Genomic DNA, 13,245 nt, shown 5'->3' with positions numbered 1-13,245 from the left:
ATCTGCAATCATCCTGATCTATATATTGCCAGATGACTCTGGAGGAGATAGTGAAGGCTTTGCACAGCCTTCTCTCATTTAAATCCAATTCACTAGCAAGTCATAGAATCACCTTCCTGATGTCATGATCCTCTTTAAAAACACAGGACAAACAATAACAACCAACTAAAAATACTTTGTGATCACTTTCAAAATCTAGACCAGCTGAGAATAAGTCTGGTAGTTTCTATTATTTTGGAAACAGGTAGTTTCTACTATTTTGGAAACATGGTAGAATATAGTTTGAGTATCATTCTAATAACAAACTAAGTCTTGTGTGACCAACTCATCTAAGAAGACGGAATTTCATTAATAGTAGGGAACTAAGGTTAATCCCAGTGGATTTAACAGCTAGTTAAAACTGTTAGGGTCTAACTTCTACAAGGAGAGACTAGTAGAGTCTCAAAACCATTCAGCCTCCACCTAGACCACTCTAAACTCAGGTATCTATGGACAAGTATAACAAAATAGTTTTCTTGCCAGTGACAGCATTAACCTACACTATTAGGAATTTGGAAAATGGAGGGCAAATTCTGGCTTTCAAAAGACCTTGTGTAGGGGCGGCTAGGTGTCGTAGTGGATAAAGCACCGGCCCTGGAATCAGGAGTACCTGGGTTCAAATCCGGTCTCAGACACTTAATAATTACCTAGCTGTGTGGCCTTGGGCAAGCCACTTAACCCCATTTGCCTTGGAAAAAAAAAAAACCTTAAAAAAAAAAGACCTTGTGTGTTATCTTCATAGAGGTGTTTCTCTTGTGAATTCAGTTAGGTTTAGAGGCAACAATGTCATAATTACAGATTCACACATTGAGGAAAACAATAACTTATTTTTGGCAAACCAGGCAACCTTCTCAGCCTTGGCCAACCTTTACCTCACATTAATGTCATCCTTTGTAGTTTTCAATAGATTTTGTCCACAACCTCTATGTAAGGTAATAGAGTACCCGAAACATAGTAAATTCTTAATATATGCTTCTTCGTTTATTTTGTCACAAAGACTCACATGTCTGAATGACTAAATTACAAGATTATAAGTAAAGGCTAGATGTGAATAGTTGCTATGAGACTAGCAAGTCCTTATAACTATCATGTGGTCTACAAATGTTGGCTATTAGCCTCTCTATAGTTTAGCTTTTTTATTTTTCCTTGTTACACTAAAATGTAGAGACAGATATGTTTAAAGTTCTTAAAAATCATGTTTTCTCTTGTTAATTTTTAAATTTGATTTATTCTTTCATTTTCAGCAACAATTGGACCTCCTTTAGATGTTATTGTAAGGCCCGCACTTAATGGCTCTCTTATAATCAGCTTCCAGCCTCCCTTCAAAGAAGAATTTCAATGTTATGTCTATTACTGGGAGAAAGATGGGGGGAAAAAGGCAAGAGTAAATTTTCTTATTTTCTTGGTTTTTTCTCTTTCATTTTTTACTCAATTAAGAAGCAAAATATATATTCTTAACCTTATTCTCAGCAAGTGATATTTGTTGCTATCAGTCATATACTTTGTGATGAGCAACTAAGGCAAAATGATCTTCATTATTGTTATCAGTTAAAGTTGCCTTTTTACTAATTTGCTGTTACTGGTTTGATATTAGAGATGATCTTAATGGTTGTTTTATTCTAACATTTTAAAAAATCCATGTAATTTAAGCAACAAATGAAATTTCTGTCAGAATTAGTGGAAAACTGGTGGATTCTGTTTTAAAGAACATGGCTATATGATTTTTCAAGCCCATATAACAATGGATAAGGCCCACTTGAATTACTGGTGTTAGCAAACCAATGTATACCATGGAAACAATGTAAACATTTGTCTGCATTGGCATGGAATTTCCATTTTTTATCAACTTTTGATTATAGTGATTATGTCATCATAACCATTGTCAAGAATCCCAGCTCTCACACACATACATTCTGGCAAATAGATTATAAAGAGCTGCAAATCAAATTATTATCAAGAAATCCAAAGAGAACAACAGGGATTAAGTGATAATGGCATGCTTACATTTAAAAGTGGGAGGAGGAGAAATGTATCCCTTCAAAATACTTTTGCGTTAAATTATATTTTTTTAATCTGCAAAAATCTCCCTTCTCTCCCTCTCCTCCTCCTTTTTCAGCACTCATCTTGAGAATGAAAGAAAAACAAAATCTCTGTTACAAACATGTATAGTCAAAGAAAACAAATTTGTACATTGTATCTCTCTCTCTCTTTCTCTCTCTCTCTTTCTCTCTACATATATATATATATATATATATATATATATATATAATTCTTTCCTCTAAAGGGAGAGGAATTTCATTAGTAATCTAGAATTGTGGTTGATGATTAAACTGATCAGAATTCCTAACTCTTTCAAAGTTTTTTTCTGTTTGCTATATTGTTACAGTACAAATTCTACTCCATATTTTGTTCACTTCACTCTGTATCAGTTCATATAAGTCTTCCCAGAATTTCCTAAAAATCTATTTCTGCATCATTTCTATATAGTGTTCTATATTCTGTATAGTGCAATAGCATTCCTCACATTTATAAAACACAACTTGATCAGCTATTCATCATTTTATGTAGGCCCATCGTCTCAGATTTCCATTCTTTGACATTTCAAGAAGTTATAAATATTTTTTAACATCTTTAGAGTTTGTTTTGCTTAAGACTTCTCTTAATCCACCTTCCCCATAATCCCTGCTTCTCTCTTCTCTATTTTCTCCTTGAGTGGGATGTACCCAACTCTGTGCCTTTCACTGGCTAGTTCATATGATAGTAAAGTTCAAGTGTAGGCCACTTTCCTTTTCCTTTTAGTTTGATTAGATATCTACTTGTGCACCTTCATAATGTGAGGTAATTTTCCCTAGCCTTCCTTTCCCTTCCCTATCTCATATATTTGTCTTACCTTCTTTCCATTCTTCTCTTAAAATTTTCATGACATGTTTCCTCTCCCAGGCCTTCTAATTACACTCGTTCTGTGACCTCTGATGATTATAGAGTTCAGTGGGGACACATGTTATTTCCCCATCTAAGCAATTTAACCTTGTTGAGTCCCTTTTGGTTGTTATTTTGTGTTACCTTTTAAATGTTTCTCTGAATTCCTCAGTTTGATCTTCAGAATTGTTCTACAACTCAATTCTTTTCATCAGGAAGGCTTGAAGGTTTTCTGTTTCATTTAAAATTCATTCCCCCCCCATTAGGATTATACAGAGTTTAACTGAATAAGTTATTCAGGACTGTAAAAACTATATTCTTTACCTTCTAAAATACAATATTCCAAGTTAAAAGCTCTACCACTATCATTTCATTGATCGTTTCATTAATTGATCTCTCCATTTCCTAACCAGTACACTTGTATGTTAGTGATTACTATTTTATAGTATGTTTGAGATCTCCTATTATGTAATTTTACTATCTCTTATACTTTATTTTTTTTCCTTAAGGATATGATCTGTCATCACATTCAACTTAGCTCAATGTATACCATGGAAACAATGTAAAGACTAACAGACTGCTTTCTGTGGGGGGTGGGAGGGAATCGAGATTAGGGAGAAAACTGTAAAATTCAAAATAAATAAATTTTTTTAAAAAATGATGCTATAGTGGCACAGTGGATAGAGCACCTGAGTACCTGAGTTCAAATGTGGCCTTAGACACTTAATAATTACCTAGCTGTGTGGCCTTGGGCAAGCCACTTAACCCCATTTGCCTTGCAAAAACCTAAAAAAAAAAAAGTTATTATAGGATGGCCCTCTGGGAGAAGAAAAGATATAAAATGAAATTTAAGTGATATAAAAAAATATAAAAAATCTATTCTAAAAATCAGAGCTCTTGATTTTAAATATATATATATTTGTGTTCAAATTTCCAAGTTTTCAGACAAATGGGGAAAGACCTCAAAATTCGAATGTTCATAATATTTTAACAATTGAAACATTCAAATTTTATTTAATACACTGAAATAATTTTCCATACAATTCTTTTTTATTTTGAACTTAACAGACATAAACAAAAGCAAATATTTCACTATACAAGAGAGGATTGTTGTGAAAATAAACTTCTATTAACTTTGTTTTTAACTTGATAATAACAAAATTCTCCTGCTTGTCTGTGACTGCTTATACACTTCCTTCTCCTTTCTTCTGTATTTATTTTTAAATAAAAACTTACCATTTTTGCTTTCTTTGGCATATAAATATTGAAGTTGAGAAAATACTCTAAAGAATGAAAAATGGTAGTTTCTTCCTCTGACATAAGCAAAAGCATGAGAGATTCCAATAATTTGTTTGTGATGTTTGTCCAATAGGTTGAGTTGGGCCCTTTCATTTGCCAATCCATTCAATTGAATGACTTAAAAGTCGCAAGTGAATACTGCTTCCAAGTGCAAGCAGAATTGTTCTTTGAAGGGAAGGGACGTCGAGGACAATTAAGTAACGTATTTTGTCATAAAACCTCAGCTAAGGGTATGTACATTTATGAGTGTATGTATTTTCTTTTTATCCTTTTCAAGTAGCATACAATTTAAGATAGACTGGAAATCCTTTATCAGCATAAAATATGGGAATTTCAAGTTTTGCGTGTGGTGGAGATAAGGGATATTTCTTTCCATTTTTGAGGGAAGGACAGCTGTAAGAATAGAACATAATATTGCAGAAGTGAAAAACATGTAGGGCAGCTAGGTGGTGCAGTGGATATAGCACTGCCCCTGGAGTCAGGAGGACCTGAGTTCAAATCTGGATTCAGACACTTAATAATTACCTAGCTGTATGACCTTGGACAAGTCACTTAACCCCATTGCTTTGCCAAAAAAAAAAACCCATGTACTAGTGTTTGAATTATAGCATCATACCACAAGCTCAGAAATTGTAGACAAAGGTAAGAACTCTTTAATAACAGTGTTAGAAGACTGTGTGTTTTTGTGTTTTTGTTTTATTTGAAAGTGCATACTGGATAGATTTTTAAGCTAATATTTGAATAAAGGGTTTTTACAAATATTTAACTCATGCTCTCAGTCATAATAGATTTTTTTATGCTTTATGATTTTTGCAGCTTCAGCTAAGCTTCAACAGAACATTATAATAATCCTTTCGGTAATTACCACATTGATTCTTCTGGTCCTGATTTATTACATTCTGGTACCATATTTCCAACGTCTAATAAAGAATTATTTTCATTCTCCGGGAATCCCATCCCAGATAAAAGAGGTATGTACACAAATTCAAAACAGGAAGAAGAAAAAGAAACTAGTTAATTATCTGCAGCTTTTTCTGTCTAGAGCAGTGGTCTGAAAAATGGCATATGGCAGAAAAGGAAGAAATTTAGATCCTGGGTCAGAGTGAGAAAATAGGGAAGCTGGAGAGAAGAAATTAGTGATTTTTAATGTAGTGCCACTCCACATGGATCTAGGGCTAGCATCCCTTTATGATTAAGTCCCCAAAAGAAATGTTACCACTATGGTGTAGGAAATGATGAACTGGTTGATTTAGAAAAACAAGATTCAATTTACCTTTAGAGAAATAGTTGGCATTTAGGAAAAACTTTTAAAAATAGGTACCTAAAATATATCCCAAGATAATAACCTGTTCTCCATCTCTTTTACCCTCTTTCTTCTGATCTAAATTCCTTCCTTTTCTGTCTTACATTATTGCTTCATATCAAGGAAAGTATCTTGTGGGCCAAAAAAGCAGGCAGATAACTCCCTCCTCCAAGGCCTAAGGTCACTAGGCTTCATTATTTTACATCTGAAAGGAATTTAAACTTCACTTGTATATATGAGGTCCAGTCTTAAAGAAGTAAGATTTTTCTGAATTGTGGGGCCTATCTTGTTACTAATTATTCCTGTATTTATACTTGATGATGATGATGATGATATCTAGCATTTATGTAGTACTTACTCTGGACCAGACTCACGATTAAACACTTAACAAATATCAACTTTTGGTTGTTTTGTTGTTGTTTTATGGGGCAGTGGGGTTTAGTGACAGCTAGTAGTTTTCAAGTATTTAGGGCTGGATTTGAACTCAAGTTCTCCTGACTCTGGGTGTGGTGCTCTATCCACTGTACCACCTAGCTGCCCCTAACAAATAGTATCTTGAGGGAGGTACTGTTTATACTTGAGGAAACAGAGGCAAACATAAATTAAATGACTTTCCCAGGGTCTCCCAGCTTAATGAGGCCACTCTTCCTTACTCCAGACTCAGGACAGAATCCACTGGGCTATCTAGCTGCCTTTATTGTTGAATGGAGTTGTATTCCTTGAGGTTTCCATAGCATATTTAAATTTCTTCAGTGTTTGTTCATTGTTCATTAAATATCCAAAAGGCCTCTAACAGAAGACCCCCACCCCTGCCCTAGAGCACTCAACTAATTAGTCAACTAATAATTATTTTTTTTAATTTTTGCAAGACAATGGAGTTAAGTGACTTTCCCAAAGTCACACAAATATGTTATTATTAAATGTCTGAGTTCATATTTGAACTCAGGTCCTCCTGACTCCAGGGCCGATGCTCTATCCACTGCGCCATCTAGCTGCCCTCAAACTAATAATTATTAAGTGAGTAGTAAGAACCAGCCACTGTGACTGGATCCAAAAAAAAGGAGTCCACAGTCTAATGGGGAGACAATAAGTAAACCACTATGTACAAACAAGATATATGCAGTTAGGACAGTTGTAACTTCATCCAATAAGACAAAGCTCTCAAATAGGCGATGTTTTAGAGTTGGATTTTGGCAAGGCATGAGTGGTGAGTAGGACAAGAGAGGAAGGAGCTTCAATAGGAAATGTAGTTGGACAGGTCAGCTGCAGAATGAAAACCAGGAAGGCAGAACATTGCAATAAGAACAGGATCTAGGGGCGGCTAGGTAGTGCAGTGGATAGAGCACTGGCCTTGGAGTCAGGGAGTACCTGAGTTCAAATTCGGTCTCAGACACTTAATTACCTAGCCATGTGGCCTTGGGCAAACCACTTAACCGTCTTAAAAAAAAAACAGGATCTGGCTAATGAAGAGGTAGAATGACTGAATTAGCTTAGGAGTGAGGAACAGTGGGGGCTGCTAGGTGGCGCAGTGGATAGAGCACCGACCCTGGAGTCAGGAGGACCTGAGTTCAAATCCAGCCTCAGACACATAATAATTACCTAGCTGTGTGGCCTTGGGCAAGCCACTTAACCCCATTGCCTTGCAAAAACTTTAAAAAAAAAAAAGGAGAGAGGAACAGGATGAGATAAAAAAAGTTGTGATCCTAGAAAAATTTCAGAGGTTTCCTCATAGAAGAAGTTGATCAGGATCAAGGGCCTTGTGTGTGGCTCTAGTAAATTAAAGGAACAGGTCATGGCAGTTGAAGAGGTGGTGAATTTGGGTATTTGAAGGGACATTAGCATGTTTATTGAAGGGAGTGCTGAATTCCTAGAGAAAGGAGGGAGAATGACTTGGGTCTTAATGATAATTATGACAAGCCAGTGGAGAGGGTAATAATATAGGCAAAATTAACCTGAAAAGAGAAGAGCTAGGAAATGACAGTGAAGAGCAAATAAGCAAGCAGCTTCCTCCTCTTGGTGGCCCATTATATCAGGACAAGGAAAAACATGCATTCAATATAAAAGAGTATGTATAAGGATGCAATCTCTCATGGGGCAAGGGAGAAGTCATGTTTCCTGGTGTGCTAAAAAATGGTAAGAGGATGAGAGTTAGACATCTAATAGAAGACAGTTCTAAAGAAAGGGAGGAAAAAATGAAGACGTGTATAAATGTATTTACACACAAACATATAACAAGAGAACTGTAGCTGGAACTGTGTGTTTATAGATTATACACATAGTCTAAGGTTTATTGTTCTTAAAGGATTATTCATTTAGAACTGAATGAGACCTTATAGGCTATTGAGTCCAACCCCCTGTATTTTGTAGAAAACTGAAGTTTAAATATCTTAAGTGAAGTGCCCAAGGTTACTGAGCTGATAAGTATCAGAAGCAGCAGAAATGTCCAAGCCTACCCTGCACATCCAGCATTATCTTTTGAATTGTTGAATAGCAACACAGAAAGCTGTGATCACTAATTACTAAAATCTCTGCAGTGAAGGAAAGAAATGCCATCTAACAAAAAAGTATATTCATTCAGCAAATTGACCAAATAAGTTCAAAATAAGCATTGTAGTAGAAATGTTCAGATGATCTCAATGATCTAGTTAGATGGGCATTTCTCCCAAGATATATAATTTCTTCATATCTGCTTTTCAGCCAGTAAACTGTTTGGCACTTTTAAAATAATGCCACTCCTTTTACCAGGTGAGTCAGGGATTCCTTTAGGGGATTGTAGCAAATAACTCAAGAATGAAATTGGTCACGGGACAGCTAGGTAGTGCAGTGGAGTCAGGAGGACCTGAATCCAAATTTGGACTCAGACACTTAATAATTACCTAGCTGTGTGACCTTAGGCATGTCACTTAACCCCATTGCCTTGCATAAAAACAAAAAAAAGAAAAAGAATGAAATTGGCCAAATTCTCCTCTTCATATTAATTCACAACTTTTCCCCTCTAAATGAGTAATTTTGTCAATTTAATACCTGGGAAGAAAGAAAGAGACTACATGCATATAACTTAATATATCCTCTTAAGGGTTTATTATAATATATTCTTTGAGGTGAGATGAGTTCTCCTGAAGGCAGAGGTTGAGATGGGACACTCACAAGGATATATGGAACCCTCTTAGACCAGATCATGAAAGCCAGTTGTTAAATTTTTATTGAAGAAATTGAAAAATAATATAGGGCTACCAGGTAGTCTCTGGGAAAATGACATCCCCCCCAAAAAAAGAAAAATACTACAAATCAGTTTGATTTATCTTTCTGTTGGTTGTCTGTACTGAGTGATAGAAAAAATGTTAATAATGCAGATTAAATTTTAAAATGTATCCTGCATATTCATTTTCAGTTCTGTGTCTCAAGTTAGGTCTCCATTAACATCAACACAGTAGTCTCTAATCTCAAGTTATCTAGAGAAAAAGAGAGTATCTCCTCAACAGACTAGTGGGGGGGGGGGCTGCAAGACCACAAACTGTGATAACTTCAAAGATACTTAGCCACCAATTTTATCTGTGCCATGTAGACAATTTAGACAATTTAGATTTCACCTAGTCAAGGATTGAAAGACAAAATCAGGTATTATTAGTACCTACAAAAATGGTTCACAAACCTTTCTTGTATTCAACAAATAAATGTCCCTATCTTTAATTCATATTTCAGTGCATATCTCTAATGCATAATCAGTTTTCTAGTTCTCAGAAATTCTAGGATAGTGATTGGAAAGTTTATCTTGTAACTGCTTAGAATGCAGACATTTGTTATTTCTGAGAACTGAGTACTATAAAAATGTACTTCTGAGTTGGTGAACATAATCACAACTTTGGAAAAAGGGATATATCTTCCCATCATTGTGGAAAATTATGCCTTTAAATGGAAAACAAAATTTCCTAAAGGAAGTATCCATAATCTTCTAAATGAATTTTTCCAACACCAAAGGAAATGCTGTTGAAGTATGCTCCTTGGGGTATTCACACTGAACAGTTTACAACTCTTCTGTTGGTAGTCTATATTTGAATGTTCACCTACTGTAGCCAGGAGTGTGAAGTTCAGAGAGAAGACCTTGCTAGGATTCTAATATTGGAGAATATTTTTTATTATGGAATATTTTATATATGGAAATATAATTTACAAATATATCTGTATAAATATGTATTCCTGTTTAAAATCTCTAAAAAGTAATGCCACTTTGGAAACATTCTCAGAGAAGGGCTGGCATTTGTAGTAAAAGATAAAGTTGTAAATAACCAACTTATCTTGTATACATTTTGAGCAGGGATACAATACAGTAGCAACTAGGCATTATGGGATGCATTGTGTAGCCAAGTTTTGTTAACTCCAGAATACTAGTTGACTAAGAGAACTTAAGAGCAACCCATTAAGAGGAGAGAATGATTCATGTTAAAAAGCTAAAATATTCTGACTAATCTTACTGCTTATCAGTTATGAGTAGATGTGCAAGTTTTTGTGGATGAAATAAATCATTTGGTAAGTTAATACTCAAAAAAACTACAGGCAGAAAAAACTTTTTAAAATAGTATTCATATATTGATTTTTCAGAGATGGGTTGGAAACTCCCCATGTTGATGATTAACTTCAAGTTAGTCATTACCCTTTTTATACATTCCCCTTTGGAAAGGTACTTGCCAAGTAAATCACTAGACTATATGGTATAGCACACTGCCAACATTGGATTTGGAATTAACTCCTAGCTCTTATCAACTCATGCTTCCTTGTCTATAAAATGGCCAGTTTGAACTAGAAGACTTTTTAGGAACCTTCTGTGATCCTCTGGACTTTGTAAATAGATTTGTGGAAGAGTATTTTGTAACTTACACTGATAAATCTTTTTTATAATATAGTGTGAGTATATTTGTTTGGGGGCTGCAGATGGTGATGCATAGCATTAAAGCACTAAGGACTTGCCTCACAAAAACAGCCAATTTCTTTGGGTCTGATGTACTAACTTGACCTTGTTTCTTCTTGTTTCTAGTATTTAAGGGATCCCAATGAACCTATTTTAGAGGCACTGGACAAGAACAACTTAGTGGAAGAGGATTGCTGGGTTTCCTTATCTATTGTTTCCTGCACAGAAGACAATCATGGTGTCTTCAGCAGTAATTTAAGCAACATTTGTATGGATAACCAGTCACATGCAAACATGACCTAGAGCCAATAAACTGTAAAGATTACTGTCTAAACTTTACAAGAGGACATTTTCCCATATTTCTGTCTACCACAGATGCCATATTTAAGGACTTAGGATGAGTTTTATTTTCCTTTTTAAATGCACATTACTGGCCTGGCGAGCTCAATTATAAGCTATCTTCCTGGCCTAGGGGGGAAAAACACTTCTTAATGTACCCCCCAAAACAACACTAAAAGTATCTCTTAAAACATGTACACACCTACAATACCTTAATTGAGAGACAACCTAAGAATAATGGAAAGAACTGCAGTCTAGGAGCTGGATTTTTATTTTCCAGTTGCACCACTGTTTTCACTGGGTGGCCATCAGCAAGTCTCTTCACCTCTCCCTGCCTCATTTCCTTCATCTGTAAAATGAAGTTGAACTATAGGAACTTTCAGGTGTTTCCTACCTCTAAACTTCCTTGGCTGGTACTTCAATGAAATTGTAAGTTAAATACTGGTCTTGGCCATATTCCAGTTCTAAGAAAATGTTTTCATTTAATTTTTGTAAATATTTGTTAATTACAAATTTTTAAAAATAAGATGATTAAATTTTTTAATACATTCTGTGAAAAAGGTATTTTTTTAATATTTCAATTTAAGTTTTTCCATGTTTTCTTGAAGTTTCAACTTTTTCTTCTGCTTTATTTCTCGGTTTATATACAAACATGATGAAGTTTTCTCTCTGGTATCTATTAAGTTTATGGATTGGTTCCCTGAAATCAGGAGTTTTCGGGTGATGAATTTGCACTTTATATGAGTTCCACAACACTGTCTAGGATGTATATGTAGATGAGCACTATAAAAATTAGTAATGCATTATGACAATATGGATGAATTTCATTTAGCCTTCAAATAATACTTTTTAACAGAAGGAGCAAGATTTTCATTCCATTCTTTTTTTTTTACAAATCTTTCCTAATCATCAAAGTAAAGTGGCTTCTAAAATTATACTTGCTGATTTGCTGATATGCTCAGGCCTCTTGATTAAAAATGGCTTTTGAACTGAATATTAGTAAACATTAACCAATTTGAAAGTACCAGACTCAGGGGCAGCTAGGTGGCACAGTGGATAGAGCACCAGCTCTGGAGTCAGGAGGACTAGAGTTCAAATCCGACACTTAATAATTACCTAGCTGTGTGGCCTTGGGCAAGCCACTTCACCCCATTTGCCTTGCAAAAAAAAAAAAAGTACCAGACTCTTGGTAGCTGAAATCAGGTTTAGACCCATAGGATAACTTACGTAAGAATTACATTTGTTGTTTTGTCCTTTGTTCTGAAGACATGATACCAGCAGGTGATGCCATAACAAGCATGTGAATTGGATTTCAATGAGGGGTCTGTGCTAAGTAACCAGCTGTCACTTTCTCCTCCAGAGTCAACCTGGGTCCAGTGACCAGATATGAATCAAGACGACTGAAGATGACCCTGGATGTGAGGCAGTCAGGGTTAAGTGACTTGCCCAAGGTCATACTGTTAGAAAGTGCCGAGTGTCTGAGACTGCTTTTGAACTCACTTCCTTCTGACTTCAAGACCAATGCTCTATCCACAGTGCCACCTAGCTGCCCCATTAAATCCAAGACAAAGATGTGAGAAAAAAAAAACATTGGTAAGGGGGGACGAAACAATGAAAGGAGAAAGAAGAGTATAAATGGGTGAAAAAATAAGATGGAGGGAAACACAGCAATCATAACTGAATGTGAATGGATGAACTCTTCCATAAAGTGAAAGCAGATAAAGAACATTTAAAGCAAAAAAAAAACACAAAGTAAAGGTAAAAAGGCTGGAGAGAATAAATGATGCTTCAACTGAATAAAAAAAAAGCAATCTTGATCTTGGGCATGAGACATAAGACTAGAAGCCTTCCCAATATGATCAGGGGTGAACTATTACTCAATATTGTGCTAGAAATAGTAGCATTAGCAATAAGAATAAAAGAAATTAAAATAGGCAGAAGAAACAAAACCAATACTCTTTGCAATTGAAATTTAATTTAAAATAACTGTAAGCACTATTTAATATTTGGGAGTCTATCTGCAAAGACAGATCCAGGAAATACATGCACACATCAACAAAACACTTTTCATGCAAAGTCAGATATAAAAACTGAAAAAATATCAATTGCTCATGAATTGACTGGGCTAAGATAATAAAAAGATAATTCTACCTAAATTAATTTATCATTCAGTGCCATACCAATCAAAACTACCAAAAAATATTTTATAGATCTAGAAAAAGTAACAAATTTCATCTGGAAGAACAAAAGGTCAAGAACATCAAGAAAATTAATGGAAAAAAATGTAAAGGAAGGTGACCCAGCCATACCAGATCTAAAACTATACAGCAGTAATCATCAAACTATTTGGTACTGACTAAGAAATAAAGTGTTGGATCAGTGGAATTGGTTAGGTATACAAGACACCATATAATAAATGACTTTAGTAATCTGCTATTTG

General features: G+C 35.1%; 1 protein-coding gene across 1 annotated transcript in view; it reads left to right on the top strand.

Annotated features, from left to right (window-relative positions):
- Nucleotides 1-12,142, top strand: part of IFNGR2 (interferon gamma receptor 2) — a 44,906-nt gene extending 32,764 nt beyond the window's left edge. The window contains exons 5-8 of the mRNA XM_074210471.1: nt 1,284-1,417; nt 4,331-4,487; nt 5,074-5,228; nt 10,593-12,142. Coding sequence (XP_074066572.1) covers nt 1,284-1,417; nt 4,331-4,487; nt 5,074-5,228; nt 10,593-10,769 — 623 coding nt within the window. The 3' untranslated portion in view covers nt 10,770-12,142. The remainder of the gene's footprint in view (nt 1-1,283; nt 1,418-4,330; nt 4,488-5,073; nt 5,229-10,592) is intronic.
- The last annotated feature ends 1,103 nt before the right edge of the window (nt 12,143-13,245 follow it).

Source organism: Macrotis lagotis, chromosome 1 (genome assembly GCF_037893015.1).
Source record: "Macrotis lagotis isolate mMagLag1 chromosome 1, bilby.v1.9.chrom.fasta, whole genome shotgun sequence".
NCBI classification, from domain to species: Eukaryota; Metazoa; Chordata; class Mammalia; order Peramelemorphia; family Peramelidae; genus Macrotis; species Macrotis lagotis.
Note: the sequence above shows the minus strand (reverse complement) of the source record. Positions and strands in the feature narration are given on the sequence as shown.